The 19,138-nt window shown below is 40.6% G+C and overlaps 2 protein-coding genes across 2 annotated transcripts; one reads left to right on the top strand and one right to left on the bottom strand.

The window, feature by feature from the left end:
* Positions 1-1,922: 1,922 nt before the first annotated feature.
* Positions 1,923-9,680, bottom strand: zgc:158482 (uncharacterized protein LOC100009650 homolog). Its single transcript, XM_046392232.1, has 10 exons — positions 8,967-9,680; positions 8,188-8,397; positions 7,894-8,052; positions 6,544-6,668; positions 5,089-5,283; positions 4,157-4,247; positions 3,747-3,945; positions 3,059-3,156; positions 2,751-2,881; positions 1,923-2,580 (listed from the first exon to the last, which is right to left on the bottom strand). Exons 1-10 carry the CDS (start codon positions 9,448-9,450, stop codon positions 2,404-2,406), a joined length of 1,869 nt encoding a protein of 622 aa, XP_046248188.1. The 5' UTR covers positions 9,451-9,680; the 3' UTR covers positions 1,923-2,403.
* A 1,682-nt stretch (positions 9,681-11,362) lies between these two features.
* Positions 11,363-15,227, top strand: gatm (glycine amidinotransferase (L-arginine:glycine amidinotransferase)). The gene is made up of 9 exons (XM_046392241.1): positions 11,363-11,505; positions 12,285-12,503; positions 12,630-12,825; positions 13,425-13,615; positions 13,868-14,005; positions 14,161-14,325; positions 14,440-14,503; positions 14,599-14,715; positions 14,876-15,227. The coding sequence occupies exons 1-9, from the start codon at positions 11,437-11,439 to the stop codon at positions 14,986-14,988; spliced, it is 1,272 nt and encodes a 423-aa protein (XP_046248197.1). The 5' UTR covers positions 11,363-11,436; the 3' UTR covers positions 14,989-15,227.
* The last annotated feature ends 3,911 nt before the right edge of the window (positions 15,228-19,138 follow it).

The raw sequence follows: 19,138 nt of genomic DNA, 5'->3' as shown, positions 1-19,138 counted from the left end.
CTTTATTGAGGTGTTGCCAAAACACGATTGACATGAAATTTAATATTAATATTAATAATCATAATCATAATAATAATAATAGCTTTTAAACGCTAATTAAGCACACAGTGAGGATTGAAGTTACAGCCCACCTGTGGTTACTGGTGGGAATAGCAAGTGGGATTTATATTATGGATACCACAATTACGGATGCAGCAAAATTAACCATATTAATACATTAGTCCAGCAGTTGTCGGCCTTTGTCCATCACTCTGTTAGTAACCACGCTGTGATTTTAATTGCACACGACGTGTTTGTTGCAGGGCTCAGTGAAAGCAGTGTGTTACCCGGCTGAGAAACTGGATGTGTCAGCTGACAGCTCACTATGGCAGCTCCTTCTTGTTCTGCTACTGCCTGTAATACTTCAGATTTGCGGCACTAAAAAAATAAGAGCGGAGAGGAGCGATGTCTTCTTGTGCCCGTGTTCTCGTTGACCGATAACAAATCATCGAATCACACTCTCAGTAACATACACATTGCGTTTCCGGTGACCACTTCATAATAAAAGTCAACTCGTGTTTCGCTAACGAGACATGCTTTTATTGTCAAACTGAATTCGGTGTGAATTCCATTTTCTGGGGTCACAGTGAGATGTCGACGTGTTTGTTTGAACTCTCTATCTTGCTGTTTGAGCATTATTTTTTTTTTTTTCAGAGAGCCACGGAGAACCCGCAACTGGTGTCCATTCAAGCAGCGTTTGAAGAACAATAAAACTGTATATCATCTTCCACCTGCGAGTTCAAATCCCTCAGATTAACCGCAAACACGTTTGTTCTGATGGAAAACTGTGGGGCGATCGTTGGAGGGGGAGGGGGGCTACCGTTTTCAAACTTTTCTTCTTTGTTTCTGTGCTGTTTTGCTCTTATTGTTTCGCCATCGACTGTTCGACTAAATGGACAGCTTGTCGATCAAACGGACCTGCTGCCCAACAGCAATCCTTTGTGGGACTGTTCAGAGAAGACAGTAAACGAGTAAAAAACAAGTTTGCTGACTTTTGCTGCGTTAATAAATCAGATGCATTTTTTGTGAATTCCAAGATGGATTCAAAGGTTTCACATTTCAGCCAGGGCCCATGGAACAACACTGCGTTCTTGTTGTCTGTCATGACTGGCTTGTGGAAACATTTGTTTGAACATGACTTACCGAGATCATTTTGTCAATGTTTACAGAGTAAAATGGTGACATTTGAACTTGCGTGTAAATGACTGATCTTGAAAGTATCATTTAAGCTTTAACAGCAGGGACTTTGTTGCCCTGAAAGAAATCTGCTGTCTCACATCCCTTAAGTAAAAGTACCACTTGAGCAAGGTAAAAATGCTCCATTACAAGGCTAAGTCCTGCAAAACTTAATAAAAAAACAACAACAAACATCCGGTCTGGTACTGGTCATTTGAACATTAACTCATAGACATCTGAAACGATTACACACGGCAGGGGGGTGAACAGATATGCTGTCCATGTAATTGCATAATAAACAGAAAAGCATACACAGTGAAGGTTAATGTGTCGACAGCCCTGTTCACGTATTTGTGTGTACTTTTGGTGTTGCTGCCAATTTAGATCGTTTGGCACACAGATCAGCAGAACATAACAAAGCCATCATCGATAAAGAAGGTTTTCCAGTTTGCTCTGAAAGAACGCAGAGTCAAGCTAATACCGCATCAGTGTAGGAACACACCAATGTTATAGTGGCTCAATGGGAGCAAATCCCTGCAGTCAAAGTCTGTCAGCATTTCGTAACGCTGTACAGCACATCCCAGCTACACCGAGGACGGGGACTCTGGCTGCATGTGAGTTTGTCTCCACCTTGTGACCTGTGGTGCCTGAAACTTGTCTTGTTGTGGTGAGTAAAATCAGAGATGCATGTGAAACACAGGTCTGGTTTTTACAGTAAGAATCACTTTAATTCTCTGGGAAATCATTTATATTTACAGATATTGGCACATAACTATAGAGTTTTACATTAGACCGTGTTCCAACTCTTATAAGTTACGTGCTGCTCATATCTTTCCTAAAAGCAAAGTATTCTGTTAACACTTTGCGACATCATCATTAGACTGAATAAAATAAAAGCAGCTGTCCTCTTAATGAAAAGCAGTAATCATGTTAGGAAAAAGTATACTATTTATATTATTACTTGCTGTTTAATATATTATTACTATCTATCAGATTTCCTCCTCCTCAGGCCGACTTCAGCGCTTGATATGATTCTTTAAAATGAATCCCACATTTCTGATTCCCATCTACGTCCTTTAACAAAGGCATTGATAAAAAGTATTAAAAAATGTATTCATTCACAGAGCTGGAAATTCATTATTAAAAGTTCCAATGCAGGCTGCGCAATTAGTCAACACTAAGTTCGACTCATAGTTTGACGTTTCCTGACATGAGGCAGTTGTAGACCTGAGCCGTCAGCGGGATGTAGCTCTTCCTGTGATCATCAAGGATGTAAAGAGGGTCCTGGATAGGTCCTGGTTCAAAACCCTCCTTCACTAACTTCACCTTCATTTGCTTAAAAGTCCCTGTCAACTCCACTGCATTCTGAATAGAAGAAAAACACAAATTACTCCCTCAGATACTGTATCAGAATATCATCAAGTGCTTTTGATCACATGCTAACATGATGGGAATAAACACTGATCACAGTCTTTGTTATTTCTTTTTTTAATGAACAGAACAATGCAGTAAAGTGTGCGAGAAAATAAATTTACCTGTATCCTTATAAAGCGAGGTCTGGCATACGAGGGCAGGTAATTAACCACATGACTGTATATTTTACTTCCATCAAACTGAGCACCTTCCTGCACAGTGACGGCAGCCATTCCTACTCGCCCCTCATGCCCTACATTGCCGGAAAGAAATTGAAACAGATCAAGCACTTTTCATCATTAACTAATTCATGACCACATCAATCAATGTCTCCCTTCACTGTTCTGCCATTTGGAAGTCATGATATTCTTATACATACTTATACATAAACATACCGTGAGGTGAAATGTACAGAGGAAATGACCATCACCTGGCACTTTGACTCCGTAAACGTTGGCTTCTTTGAGACAATCACAGATCGTCAGGATGTCAGACACCTCGGTTGTTGCCACGTTCTCCCCTTTCCACCTGTTTTGTTTTGTTTTTTTTTTTTTAATAAAATCAAAAACAAATTATTTCACAGGTCTGTAACTGTGAGAAATTGAGAAAGTTTTTCTAAAAGAGCTTGGTGTAGAACATACAGGGAAATATAGTGTTGCAGCACTTCTTAAAATTTGCACTCAGTGGTCAATAGTAAGTCTTAAATATGTATTCTGCATAACCAATATTGCTGTGGGCAAGAAGAAAACATTCTTTTAAAGCTGAGTGTTGTATAATAATCATGCACTGTGTGTCAGATAGCAACAGGCTATTCATGAAAATATAACCGTTTTATTTGATCTTTTACTCAAACAGAATAAAGAACTTTTTCTTCGTCAGAATTTACTCTAAGAGAGGCCGAGTCTCTTTTAAATCTCTTGCACATAAATCAATGAGGGAAGAGATCGATTCTACAGAAACTGAAGCCAACATGACGTTTCTCACTCTTCCTCACCTTATATCTGTCCTTCTTATGTGTTGTGATGCATTCAAGTCTCTTTTATTTCAGTTTTATAACATATATATATATTGCAGCACAAAATGATAAACAATTATCAATATGCGCAGGACTTGTGTACCTGAATGTGTCCCCTACACGATCCTGAAAGTACAGGAAGTTGTCGTTATCGATCCTCATTAGGTCTCCGCTGTTGAAGTAAAGATCTCCGTTCTTGAGAACATTGCGGAGTCTTTTCCTCTCTGTTTGTTCTTCATTGTGCGCATAGCCAACAAAAGGAGCAATGTCTGTGATCTTCGACACCAGCAGTCCCGTCTCACCTTAAAAACAAAGCAGCGAGAGACACGTCTGTTATTGCTGTGGTCTATCAATAGACTCCTTGCTCCACCACAGGGAGGTCCTGACTTGGTTGGTAAATAGTCCCTGCACTTAAGATGTAGTACTGAGAGCCACTGTGTGTTAAATAATCTACGTTAAGTGCGATGATACGAGACTGAAAGTCTGTGATGCAGTTTGCACAAGCTTCTTCACCTTTGGCTGCCTCCATGCAGAGGCCGTTAGCATCTCGGACTGGTTCATCCCGCTCTGTGTCATATCGAATCAGAGTGTAGGGAAACAGCTTCTACAGGAGGAGGTAAAGACACCAGTATTGCATTAAGTGCCCAACACACCTTTACACCATGCAGCATAATCCAAAACCAAAACCAATACATAGAATTCACATATTATTTATTAGTGCTGGACTGTAATGAAGCGTGTTTAATTGAGATGTGCGGATGATCTCTGAAGCTCTGAAGCTCGTTTCACTCCCGTGAGACACCCTGTTTCAATACATTGTACCAGAGCTACTGTCAAACAAAGAAAATCATGTGACTGATGACGTCTGAAACTTCAAACATCACTTGTTCTTTGGAAAGTGATACGTTCAGTTTGACGATTTTGAAAGTTTTACTGTGAAGCTGATGTGTGTGGCACTATAGTGTTATGAGAGGAGAGGGGAATAACTGAAAAATGTGGGGATGTAGATTTGAAAGAAAAATAATGACTATGAGAACATTTCCTTTTGATACCACATAAAAGTAATATTTAATATTTACTGAATATCAGTCTCAAATAACATCACATGGTTTGCAGTTTGTACCTTGCAGCACAATAACATCTATACTTAAAGCGGCACTTCTGAACAACAGTATGCATCTTTAATAACACGCAATCCTCTTGGACGGCCACCAGATGTCACTGTGCTTGCTGGGTTTGATGCCCCAAAGGCACAAACAAGCCTCAAAGCTTCTTAAGGCTTCACCTGACAATCGGCCAGCATTAACTGAAGTGCTGTACTTAAGCACATATTTGAGGTACTTTGTTTGAGTATTTCCATTTTATGCACACTAATGAATTGTCCATAAATGACAACAGAAACAACGTCAACAGGAAACAAAAATGTTTTCTGATCTCATTCTTACCTTATGCAAAAAGTTGACTCGTCCAATAGCTCCAATTTTTCCTGCGTAGTTGACAAATCCCACATTTCCCTCAGTGGAGGCGTAAAACTCTCGAACCTGAATGTTCCCAAAGCGACTGAGAAACTCTCTCCATATCTCCGCTCTCACACCGTTGCCAATGGCCAGTCTTACTTTATGGTGCTTGTCATTTTCTCTCTGCATTTTCACATAAAAATGAAAATAATCAGATTAATCATTTGGCAAGAAATGAATAATGTGATAATTATTTAATTCAAATAGTCAAATATCTGAATTGACTAACTATAAAAACCTTCAAAGGCAGAATAAATAGTGGTGATGGTGCCAATAGCCAGAGTCAGCTTTTTGAGAAGATTTCTATAAAGTGTGAGAATGCACTACTTTTAGACACACACACGTATATAAGCTCATATGTTTATGACACACGAGTCATCTAATTAGGCTCTTAATTAGGACAAATATGCCTAATTCCTGTCTACATGTAAAGATCTGACATTAGAGACAAGTTGACAGAAGTGAAAACATTTCCGTGTGGCTTAAAAATGCTAATCTCTCTAAAATTCATACAAATACTGTCGAAGAAATACCATTCACCAAGATAAATGTGACCCTAGATTAACATACTCGTCCGAGGAGATTTTGCTGCCAAGTTACTCGATATGGTCTTCCTAAGTAAAGGCCAGCATCTATTCCTAGAGGTGACCAGATACAGACAAACCACCTCCTCTTGCTGCTACAGGGTCACACTGTAAATTGAGACTGCACTTCATGTGATGCAATAAGATACTCTCAATGGCTATACATGTAGGCACTCCTAAATACAGCAGACGCATCTTTAAGGGAACTCAAAAGTGCACCATCGGTCTAGTTAGTACTTCAAAAAATGTCCATTTTTAAGCAAATGATATTCACAGGTATTCATAATGTTTCATGTTTCTTCAAACCCCTACAGATTATGATGGAGAGGAAGGGAACCTGATAGTTCAGATTTAACGATTTCTATTTTGGTTAGCCAGCTGTGCTGCGCTGCGGGAATATACAGATTTGGAAAGTTTATCTCTGACTAGATGTGACTCAATGGCAGCTTGCTGCAGCCGGTTCACAGTGCTCGGCCTCTGCAGATGCCTCGAGGTTAAGATGGTCGACAGAGGAGGCATAAAGCGCACGGTGTCCTGCCAAAGATCCTGCATGAGCTTGTCAAGGGTTTACGTATAACATCATTACAGCTCCATTACAGCCACACATGACTAAAGTACAGGCATTTTAGTTGTCTCATTAAATTGCCATTATATTCTGTCTGACAAAAGACATCTTCATTCAAAGGATCAGCACTGCTGCAGAGGCTTTTCCACGCTACAAGGAAAACAAAATGTGGTAAATTAATCTGGAAGATGTGATACTCTGCATGACTGATAAACACAGTAAAAATCCTCTTACCTTTGGTGTACTACAAAGGTAACGCATCACCTCTCCTATGTACTGGATGACAGTCACATTGTTTTTCCTGCAGTCATCCCAAAACTGAGAGGCAGAAAACTTCCGCTTCAAAATGATGGTTGACCCTTCAAAATTGAACAGCAAAAACGAACATTTCATCATGGGCTACACAGCGTGGAAATGTGAAGGCAACAGATTCTGATTCGGTTTGATTTTGTGTGTGTGTGTGTGTGTGTGTGTTGGTCAATACTATAGATACAGAGTCTTACAAGCAGAGATACAGCTTATGCCCATTCATATTAAGACACTACTACCACTATTATTGCAGGAACTTCAGTTTTGCAACATTTGATTCATATTTTTGATAGAATTAAAGATGAATTAGTGCACTGAATGTAAGACTACTTCCAAAAATTCATGCCAACACTATTAAACTGAGTGCCATTCAACAGCATGTGCTGCACAGCAGCACTTTATGTGTGTAACTCAAGCTGCTTACCCAGACATATAACAGTGCTGTGAACCTTAGCCTATTTAAAAAGACGCAGTTAGAAAGTAGAGGTAATCTGGTTTGGGCTGACCAGGCTCTGTTCAGATTACTGGTTCACATTGACACAAGGCTCTTTCATCAAGTTTCGCTGGGGCTGAGGCAGGAGGTGGATCAGGGGCATCACTTTTCAGTTCACAATGTGGCAACACTCTTCTCATATTTGCGTGAGAAAAACTTATGAAGGTTTCGTGACAGGGTGCCACTTTTACAGGGGGCACCTGCAGAGATCTAAGGTTCAAGTGATACCTCCAGGAGCAAATAATATTGTCAGTGATCGCAGGTGGGAAGCCAGTGAGGGGTTGCATGATACTCAGGGCTCATTTGGAGCCTGCCTGATTAATTACTGCATGTTAACCATCAAATCTGTAAAGTTAAAATTATGTACAGTAGCGCCAAAACTTTTTCAGGTAAAAAAAAAAAAAGGCTTTTTAATGGTTCATTTAGCCCAAAGATGCAGCGTGTGGCATCTAGTGGTGAGCCTGCAGATGGCAGCCAACTGAATACCCCTTGCCTCAGATAGTGTCACCTGTACCTTGCTTAAAAATGTGAAGTCAGAGCACGCTGCAGTGATGAATGTATAGCGAACCAGAGCAGAGCTTTTGGTGCAGCTCTTGATGAACTACAGGTCAACAGTATATGGCATGTATATTACTGAGTTATTTAACAAAACCTGCAATGTATAAAACAACCCACTATTTACACAATGAAGTATTCATCAGTCCACAAGGAATCTCACACAGCACTCACAAAACCTTTGGTTTGAGGTTATGACTGTCTTAGCTACGTCTAACTGGTCTCACCTGTCTCGATGGAGCCAATAAAGCCTATAATAAATCCAGCTGTGTGGCACAGAGGCAGGTTGAGGTATATGACGTCACTAGCGAGGACACCGTTGGCTGATAAAACAGCCAGAGCTGTTAAAAGGCGGTTCTGATTGACCACAGCTGCCTTAGGGAGACCTGAAACACAACAGGACACAAGCAGCACAAACCTTGAAAGCTGAAGGGAGCCTGTATGGCTAAAATGTTGTGCTGGGTTACATATTATCACATGAATCTGAAAACCAAAACAGAAAAACGCAGCCATTCCAATACCTGTGGTTCCAGAGGTGTAAATGTAAACCGCAGGACTTTTGAAAGTGATGTGTGACCTGAGGGATCGAGGGAGCGGGGAGTCCGATGCCTCGTCCACTTTATCAGAGAAGCTCTCAATTCCAGGCGTGTTACAGTGTGTGGTCATCATGAGGACGGTGACGCCCTGCTCTGTCAGTGAAGGCAACACATCCTCCACTGCTTCCTTTAGCTCTGGAAAGGGACATACAGCACAATCAGAACCACTACATGCTAGATGTATATTAGTATAAACACCTGCCTAGATAGCGGCCCAGTATTGTCAGTGAAATATGCAGATTTACAGAAAATGCAAGGTGAAAGCTTCACTTTCACTAGTTGTAAGTCTGGAAACCAGAATCACATTAGCATTGAGGCTGAATTATGGGAGTTCAGGAGACAGTAAGAATGTGCACCGCAGTATTTTGACAACACAAATACTGTTTGTATCCCTGACTTGGTTAAAATCTGTTCTAATTTTGAGATGAAATGCCTTCTGAGCCCTGTCGAACCACACACTGAAACACATGAATACATTTTCAGCACAGAAACCAACTAAATAAACTGGAATCTCAATCAGTTTCATAGAAGCTTCACACCCCTCCATCCCCACAATGATGATTGTGTTTGCATTCAAGACAGTTTCCTCCAGTCTCTTTACATCATTAGGAAGTACCAACTGTACTGTCTTTTCAGGATTTCAGTGAACTTCTTCTTCTTCTAAAGAAACAAAACATAAGAAAAAGCAGCTGAGGCGCACACACCTGAGGCAGCTATGAGCACTTTGGCCTTGCAGCAGTTGAAGCAGTGCAGCAGAGACTTGCTGCGGATGTTTGGATTGAGGAGAGACACCGGAGAGCCTAATTTAGCCAAGGCCAGCCAGGTAAACAGGAATGCGGGTTCATTCCCCATGAAAAGCGCGACGGTGTCCCCAGCTTTGAAGCCGGGATGAGACTGAAGCGCGTTGGCTATTTTATTACTCCTTTTGTCCGTATGAGTGTACGAGTAGCCCTCATTTTCAAACACAATGAACAGCTTGTCGGGATTGGCAGCGGTCTGCTCCAAGAAACGGTCCAAAACGAAGAAGAAAGGTCTCCTTCTTCGCCTCGAAACAAACGTGACTAAAATCCGTAGTAGATCCCTGAAATACAGAACATCCATCCAGAGAAAAGGGGAAAACGTTTTGAGTGCAAATGGTATGATGAGGATACCTGCAAAAATGACTGAGAGTAAGTATATCCCCATCATGTTTTGTCGTTTAAAAGCCTCAAGTCCTGCAAAAAAAAAGGAAAGAAAGAAAAGAAAAGTTCAGCCCCTGCTGGAAAATGGGAAGCAAAGATTTTGGGCGGAGCATTTTCTCAAAAGGTAGGCTAGTTCACAGAGAAGGTCACATAAAACACTGAATACTGCATAATACTGATGGGAACCGAGGCCTTTATTTACTTAGAGACAACAGCGAGGTTAAAGGATGTAAAGAAACTGACTGTCTGGGCTGGATGCGGTGGGAGGAGCTGCAAACACCAGACGTTCACAAACATTTTCACTTTACTTGCCAAATAGTGAAATAAGAAATTATTATTCCTCTGAGCAGCATGGGAGTTTAGTCCACGTATCCAGCGCATATTCAGTTATTCTACTGAATCTAACAAACCAAAAATGGCTCCGCATTTTTTTAATTATGTTTTTTATTGAATTGAAAATGACTGTCTTCATGTTTCCAAATTAAATGGAATGGAAAACAAAAACACAAACGATTTTTTTGTTTGTTTGTTTGTTTTGAGATTACTGCAAATTATTTTAGATTTGTGGATTTGGTACAGTGGTTAGCACAGCAAAGGGGTTCCAGGTTTGATGGATGGATGGATGGACTGTTCTTCACCATACATGGAAATGATTGTTATGTACAATATTTGCTTATTCCCAGACGATTCCCTGCCATAAAGCCACAGATTACCCCAAATTACAAAGCCCAGTTGAGTTTCGGAGGTGAGGAAAGGTATGATGGATGGCACTTTGTTTGTGGTTCCATCAAGTTCCATCATGTTGGAGAGAAAGCAGAACTGGTTCACGAACAGTTGACTCGGCTAGACTGTGGTGTGTGTGTGTGTGTGTGTGTGCGTTACGACATCCAGCTTTGTTCTCTCACCAAGTCATGCGGTCATGTGCTGGCAGGTATTTGGTTTCTAATCAAGCTGCTCTGACGATCGTGGCCACTAGATGTCGCTGTATGACCCCCCGATTATGTCAAATCCTCTTATACAACCCTGATGCCACAAAAAAAATAATGAATTAAAAAAAGAGCTTGTCTATCTGCTCTTTTTGCGTATTGTTCTACCCCACCAGTCACCACGTATTTATCAATGCAGCTTTAACGATGAAATATTAGTCAACTCAAAAACAAAATTCTGTCTGTGAACATTGAACTTGCTAATGATGCTATTGGGAACTGAATGCATCCTTTGAACCCCTGACCATCAGCCAGGCAGCGTGTCAGCAGTCACGGAGGTCCGTGGGTTGTGAAACTCTTGAGAGCAACACCCCAGTGAAGCATGTGGTGACACAGGCAGCACAAGGTTATCTATCCTTTTGATTATGTTAAGTCCGGAGTGTTTGGTAATGTTCCCCCTGCAAGACGTTACTGTTAAAGTTGTCATGTTACTGTGGATTCAGGGCGGTTTCAGACAGTTTTTTTGTCATCAGCACAGGAAATATTAACAAGGGAGGATCATTAATTTGAGATATGTAGACTCAAGCTTGGTTTTGAATTTCAGAATAATAAATGAAATCACAAAATGGCTCGATTTGTGTGTTTTCATAACAACAAGCAAGATGTATCCCAGTATAGATGAAGTTTGTTTTGTAGCCCCAGCACTGACGTCTTTAAAGGGTTTGTGCTGCTCCTTAATTATTCTTTGTGCATGAAATAACAGTTCCCAAATCGTTGTTCTGACGGAGCACAAATGAAAACATTTTTTGAAACATTTTCGGTTCTTCTTCTTGGAAACCTTAAGCGCAAGCAGCCCAGTTGATAAGAATTTGCTGGCGTAAGGGATTGTGTTTCAGAAATGCTTTTTCTCAAGTCACGTTGCCCCACGACATGAAAGCGACCAATGGTCTCGGAGGCACGTAGACCCACTCCTATAAAGCTGAGGCGTCTTCATTCATGCGCAAACTGCGTGGTGGATCCTGCGCTGCCGTTTGGTTTCACTGACACACTCACCATTACGTTGGACAATGCTGCGGGTCAGGTGTCTGAGAGGAGGTAGCAGGGGGGCCGAGGCTGCCCATCTGATCGGAGCCATGGTTGGTATTCTGATAGTTTCATGTCTTTCATGTGTTTTTTTATAATTTCCCCAAAAATTTCGAAAAGAGTATACATACAGTTTTTTTTTTCCTTTGTTTGTTTAAAATAAAAGCACGTCAGTCAACGTGAATAAAGAACATGTTTTCTTCACTAAAGGCAACATGTGAGCTGCTTGATTTTGTTGATTCATTGTGGATTTTAGTTGTTTTAGTTGAAGTCTCGAAATCAAATCCAAACTAATGGACTATTTGGACTAAAAAAAAAGCCACCGAGTATGTCAAACAGACCTCAGTCCAAGGATTGATTTGATTGTTCTTTCCTTTGGTCCCTGATTGACAGCGAACAGCTGTTTGGCACAGATGCGCTCCCAAACTCAGTGACACTTGAGCTGATCCTGAGCCAGCAGAGATAAAGCGTCTTAATAACACGTGTACTTTGACACCAAACAAACTGGAGGCATTTCTCATTGATAGACTAAGGTCACCGCGTTTCTTTTATCAGTTTTACTGTATTTGAATCAGCCTCTTTGTGTCTGAGCCGCCAGTCAAGTCATTTGACTTCACTCTACCTGTCACTGCTAATTTCATCTCATTTCTGCTTTTCCTGCGCAAATAAGATTGGAAATAAACACAAATGCGCGAATGGCACCTACAAACATTTAGTTTGCATTGCATTTTTCTTTTAAGTTTCAATAGCTTATTGCACATAAAAGCATTTTTCTAAATCCTGCCGCAGCACAAAACTGAAAGCCAGTTGTTGTTTTTTTCCTCCTCCTCAGCTTGGCCGGGCGGTGACTGGATGGGCTCAGAGGGCCTTCCAGAGCACCTCGAGTGCTGCAGCTGCGCAGCCGCAGCGCGCCGTTGAAGAGGAACATGTTACTGAGCCCATCCCGCAGGAGTGTCCTGTGTGCAGCTACAATGAATGGGACCCCCTTGAGGAGGTGATCGTGGGTCGTGCTGAAAACGCCCAAGTGCCTCCCTTCACTGTGGAAGTGAAAGTAAGTAGAAGTTAAGATGACTTCTGCGTAATGATACCTGCCACTAATGCGTAAGTCTAGAAAAAGGCGGCTAAACTGAGCTGTTAGACAAAGATATTAACCCCATGTTGTCATGTGTATCCACAGGCTAACACTTATGAGAAGCACTGGCCCTTTTACCAGAAGCATGGGGGCCAGTCTTTCCCTGCGGACCACTTGAAAAAAGCCGTAGCCGAGATTGAAGAAATGTGCAATATACTGCGCCACGAAGGCGTCACCGTGAGGAGGCCGGAGCCCATCGACTGGTCCCTGGAGTACAAAACTCCAGACTTCACATCATCTGGTAAGAAAAGAAAAAGATAATCAACGCATGCCTAAAATTGCGTGCGTAAGGAAGTATTTCACAAGCCAAAGCCAGTAGGCTAAAAACACAGTCAAAATACTTGTACTTTACTTGAGTATTGCCATTTTGAGCTCCTACTGCAGCTGGTAACGACACTATGACTACTTCTAATCCACCACATCTCATAGGGAAATATCATAGTTTCTTCCTGTGCTACATTTATTTTTACACCTACTCGTTTCATATCAAAAGTACAAATTAAATTATGCATTTTTATAGATTAAGGATGTAAAAGTAGCTTTTATGTGCCTGTTAAAATTGCAATTACTTACTTGTTAACCCTTCTAAAATAATGGCCCAGTGTTAAGATGAAATACCTAACAAGTACTTTGACATTTTAAGTACAGTTTGCTGATTATACTCAAGTGAAAGTTAGCATGCCAGACCGGAATGTAATTGAGTATTTCTAGTGTAACGCTACTCTCACTTAAGTAAATGATCCGACTGCTTCTGCGTATGAAAACGGTGTTAGTTCATCTCATCGTGTTTTATAAACTAATTCCGTGTAAGCCAATTGTGTATGGTTGAATCTGTTGTAGGCATGTATGCTGCTATGCCCAGAGACATCCTTATGGTCGTGGGGAATGAGATTATTGAGGCTCCTATGGCCTGGAGGGCTCGCTTCTTTGAGTACCGAGCCTACAGACCTTTGATCAAGGAGTACTTCAGAAAAGGTGCTAAATGGACCACTGCTCCTAAACCCACCATGGCTAATGAGCTGTACGACCAGGTGAGGCGTTATCTCGTGAGATTGATTTGAGATACTTCCTGCTTGTCTGTGGGCCGTGCAGAAAATAATCAGCAGCTTACGTGTCTGACCTCAGCACAAAGTTAAACCCGCATTCAAACGTCTTGCTCGTGGTCCTCGTGTCACCTCTGAACTCTTTACCTCGTGCTATTTATTGCGCTGTACGTGGCGAGAGAGAACATATTACTGCTTGATTGCCAGAGTGTAAATTGATTATGGCGCGGTGTCATTCAGGGCTACCCCATGCACACAGTGGAGGACAGACACAAGCTGGCCGCCCAGGGGAAGTTCGTGACCACAGAGCACGAGCCCTGCTTTGATGCTGCCGATTTCATCCGAGCTGGGAGGGATCTGTTTGTCCAGAGGAGTCAGGTAGGAAGACGTGTCTGCTTTGTGAAAGGGTGACCTTTCGTGAAACTCCTCATTATCTTATCCGACAGTCTGTGTACATGTCAGTCACGCGCATCTGAACACGCAGCGTGGGTAACTCTTTCAAAACCTCGCCTGCTGTTTTGTTTTGTTTTCAGGTTACAAATTACATGGGAATTGAGTGGATGCGTCGCCATCTGGCTCCGGACTACAAGGTCCACATAATCTCATTCAAGGACCCTAACCCCATGCACATCGATGCCACTTTTAACATCATCGGGCCAGGACTGGTGCTGTCAAACCCTGACCGTCCATGTCACCAGGTACCGTGAGACAGGAAAGGCCGCTTCTCTTTTCACACAGCGCTCTGTGCTGCCCTCTTGTGGACGGATGCTTTATCGACGCGCTCCATACTCACCGCTGCTCTTTGTCCTCAGGTTGACATGTTCAAGAAGGCTGGCTGGACTATTGTGAAACCCCCGACACCTTTGATTCCTGATGGTGGGTACTTAAATGAATACTTATCTGCTCTTACACAAGCAAAACATTTTGAGCTTTTTACCGGAAAGAAATAATCTCTCGACCTTTCTACGTAGACCACCCACTGTGGATGTCCTCCAAATGGCTGTCCATGAATGTCCTGATGCTGGATGAGAAGCGCGTTATGGTTGACGCCAACGAAAGCACCATTCAGAAAATGTTTGAGAGTCTCGGTAAGGTCATATATTCAAGTTATTCTACCTTATTTTCCTTTTCTTCGAGATTCATTTCAACAGATGTTTTTAAATTAATCTAGAAAGAAGAAATTTGAGGGGGTTACTTTCAGAACATAAGGCCTCGGCGCCGTGTAACGATGATGTGTTTTTGTTGCAGGTATCCAGACCATAAAGGTGAGCATTCGTCATGCCAATTCCCTGGGTGGCGGCTTCCACTGCTGGACAACCGATGTTCGCCGCCGTGGTACCCTGCAGTCCTACTTCCACTAGCCTTGCCAGAAATAGGCAGTTTCTATTGAGCTTTTAAGAATCTTAATACCACTTTGATTAGCAAATCTTTATTGTCAGTGAATATTGTGTGTGTGCATACAGATTAATGAACGGTGGAGCTTTAGGATCTACTTTTGGCAGATTTCTACGTTAAAAAGTAGACTGGTTTGATTTGTGTGTTTGGGGGTCACATACTCAGTCTAATCTGTTAACAGTTTAATCTCCCAACCTGCATGAAAGAAAGCAATAATGGTATAATCCAATCATGACGGGTGGCGCCAAAGTCTTTTTTTTTTTTTTCCTGGATTGGGTCTTTGCGTCCTGAATGAACATGTATGAATTATTTTGATTTGACATTGCTGTGCATTACAGTGCCTTCTGCAAACAGCTTTGTTCTGATATGCTCAATAGCAACACACGAGCGTCACTTTACTTCAATCAGTAATCTCAATATTAACTGCATTTCTGGCCTGGCTATTGTGAAGCTGAATCGTTCGTGGCTCATCCATCTAGAAGTCATAACTTTGAGGACAAGGTATAATTTGGTATGCGAAAGTCATCAAACAAGGGCACAGGAGGAGAGAGAGACTACCTCCTCAAGAAAAGTCAGAAACCTTAAATCTTTTTCCAAAGTATTTTTTTATTTAAAGAAATGTATAAAAGTTGTTACGTAGGTCATTAAACCATATTGATTTTTTACACTGATTTATTATTAAAATATTATTCATATTTTTCATACTCTTTATTGGATTTCCCGACATTTTTATATATATATAGTTACTTAAAAAGTAAGCGGTCCATATCAGATATTGTATACCTTTTGCCTCTGCTGTTTTCTCCTATTGCAAATCTGGGCCAGTAATATGCTACTAGTCATTCTCAGGGCTTGGCTGCTTTTGTGTGCAAAGCTAAAATGCCTAAACAATGAAATGTGTTTTGTTGTGAAGATTCGTGTCGTATGATCCATTCGCTGCATATACAGTTGGGTATGAGATGTTTACTTCTTCAAGTCTTCCCTGATATTTCCTCTGAATTCAGAGGAAGTTATGGCTCAACAGGGGAATGATGTTTTGTATTATGCAACATTATTAAATGTAATTTAAAAAAAAGAAAAAGCTGTGTCTCATTTTTGTGATTGTGTATTTGTTTTGGTTTATATTTTGTTAACCTTACCCTTTAATGCATACCACCAGTGGTGTGAGATGTACTGAGATATTTTAATGAAGTAAAAGTAATAACATTGCAAGAAAAAAATACTTATATTACAAGTCCTGTCTTGCAATCAAGAGTTTTACTGGAGTAAACGCACAGGAGTATTCTCAGCAAAATGTACTCAAAAAGTATCAAAATTACTCATCAAGTAATGGCCCCTGTCATACTTATCATATGTAATGTTGGAATACTATATGTAAAGTACAGCAGCATTTCAGTATTGTCAAGGTAGAGTTTTATAACTACTTTATACTCCGTTAACCTGCAAAAGCATTATGAAACAAAGCATTTCAGAAGCTGATCATATATTTTGGTTGAAAGTTTTCATCTTAAAAAGAAAACTTAAATGTCGTTAAATAATTAAATACTTGTAGTTGACTGAGTACAAAAATTCCCTTTGCAGTGTGGAGGAGGAGAAGTGTAAAGTAGCAATAAATATAAAAACGTATCTAAAGTACAAGTACATCAAGCGCAGCGGTGGAGTAAATGCACTTCCACTCGTAGACATCACTCAGCTGAACAAAGAAGGCCATTCTGGGACCTGGGATCTGTTCACCTGGCTGATAAATGGCACCACATTTAACACAGTTACTGTGACACCTTTATGTCTGTAAACATTAACCAGGTTGATGTCAGCGGGAGCAACATTGCATCATACAGGTCTATTATTATGCAAACAAGACTACTGGAAATTCACTTTAATGTAAGGATAAAAACAACAAGAATTGCTTTATTTATTCATTGCTTTTGTTTTAGTTGAGGGCAAAGTCTTTGGAACTATTGCTTTATTTAGTGGAACTCTGTCTATAAAATGAATGGTTACTTTGTGGCTTTGTGAGGGTAATATTTTCACTTACACTGCAAAACCTTTTATTTTTTTAACACTGTAAAATCCATTTATTCACCCCTTTTTGTCTACCTCTGGCTGACAGAAATGTGCAATGAACATGGAGGTGTTAAATATATATAACACATAATATAACTCAAAATGTAGCATGTTAAGATCACAGTTGATGAAGTGAACAGTAAGAATCTTAAGATTTACAATATCAAATTTGTAGTAATTTGAGTAGAACAGTATATAAAACATTAGTTAATTAGATTTTAGACTTGTATTCTACTTTTATTTTCTGTACTCTTAACTTTTTGAAATATTTTCACTCCTGTATGCACCTCTGACCAAATTAATTTTCACTTTTAGGTTAACTTTCACCTGACTTCTTTTAAGCTCATTTTCTGGCACAGCACTTTGTTACATAGTGTACTTCATGAGTACTGCATTAATCTGAAAAATAATAAATAATGTTCTGATTTGTTGTCTGATACAAATTAAAACAAACAAATGACACCAGGAAGGTTTAAGTAACATCAGTGAATATATATATATATATATATATATATATATAAAACAACCTGTTCACGTCTGCATTCTGCTGCCATCTAGTGGTGAAAATTGCACACAGCACTCAGAGGTTTTTAACGCAGAGGAGCAGACTTGCTCTCCATATCCACAGGTGGAGGAAGCACCTGCATTGAAAATGTTGTTGTGAGTTGTGTACTGTATCATCAGGGATGTAAATGCAGATTGCAGAAAAACATCAGTGTTATATCATTAGCTTATTATTACTCATGAAGGTCATGACTTCGCCATCCTGGGAAAAGAAAATATCGACATACTGTTGTGTCCTTTGAAATGGGACACTTAAGACCTGGCTGATCCAGTTGTGCTGTCAGGAGTAATTTGAAGGGACAGAGTATGAAATGACAATTTTCTTGCTGTAATTAACCCTTTGCTGACCCCACTGTGAGAGCATATGACTTTAATGTCACTAAAGCAGTTGGCTATCAGTTTGCCACATACCGTGACTATGTGCAGCTCTATGACATTCAACATGAGCATGCTGCCTATTTAACTGTTTCACCTTTGTCACAATGTGGCTTGGATCAGGCATGGGTGAATGCTATCAGGCTACAGCTGCAGCCTGTGACGAGGCCTGTGGCTGCCTTCTGCGCTGATAAATCACATTCGCAATCGCGCACTGGATTGAAGGTGACCGTGTGTCAGGACAGGTTCACTTGAAGTCGCTTCTCTTCACAGCTGTTCAGTCGCACCTCTTCCTCCCCCTGCTTCTACGTAGTCTGCCGCAGATGGATTGCTTGTTTGTACAGCTGCCTAATTGTGCAATACTGCAGCTGCCTCAACAACTGTCCTCAAACAGGAAAATTGATTGGGATCTAGTAATGATCAGGCTTCACCGTGTGCGGGAAAAACAGCAGTCGTCTCCTCGGATTCTCTTGACCAAGGTCCAGAATAGTTAGTCTAAGAGGATCATATGTTCAAAATTCTGGTTGCTTAAACTTGACGCGTGATAGATCCAAGTTATAGGTTATAGATCCAGTAACTAGTAAAGGTGTCTCAGAGAATATACAGGATTTTTGTTTGTTTGTATTTATAAGTATACTAGGAAAAACAATAGTACACGGGGAAATTAAGTGTTCACTTGGCATATTTTATACATTATCAGTTATACATAATGTGTTACATGCTATTGTCACAAAAAATGAAAGGGGGTGGGACAAAGAATTAACAAAACACCAAAGTTTAATCAGAATCTGCACTTGGGAGGTGGGAAAAGTAGAAAGACAGCTTTTGCACTTGTCGCAACAAGAACAAAGTGCATTAGGTGTTTGTCTTATAAATCAACACGGTGGTACAGAGGTGAACAGCTGAGTTACGTGGCTGACTTATAATCTAGAACAGCTGTGACTGAACAGTCCATGTATCAAAAATGGATATATGATAGATTCTCACTGGAAATTGTGGACGGACAACCGTATCCTTAGATCTACTTATCAGCCACTGCAGTGATTTCATATTACACTTCCATAAAGTTGGGAGACTTCTGAGAGACAGATTTAAAAAGAACGATAGAAATCA

The sequence above is a fragment of the Scatophagus argus genome, chromosome 1, assembly GCF_020382885.2.
Source record: "Scatophagus argus isolate fScaArg1 chromosome 1, fScaArg1.pri, whole genome shotgun sequence".
Taxonomy (NCBI): domain Eukaryota; kingdom Metazoa; phylum Chordata; class Actinopteri; family Scatophagidae; genus Scatophagus; species Scatophagus argus.
This window is presented reverse-complemented; position numbering and strand designations above follow the sequence as displayed.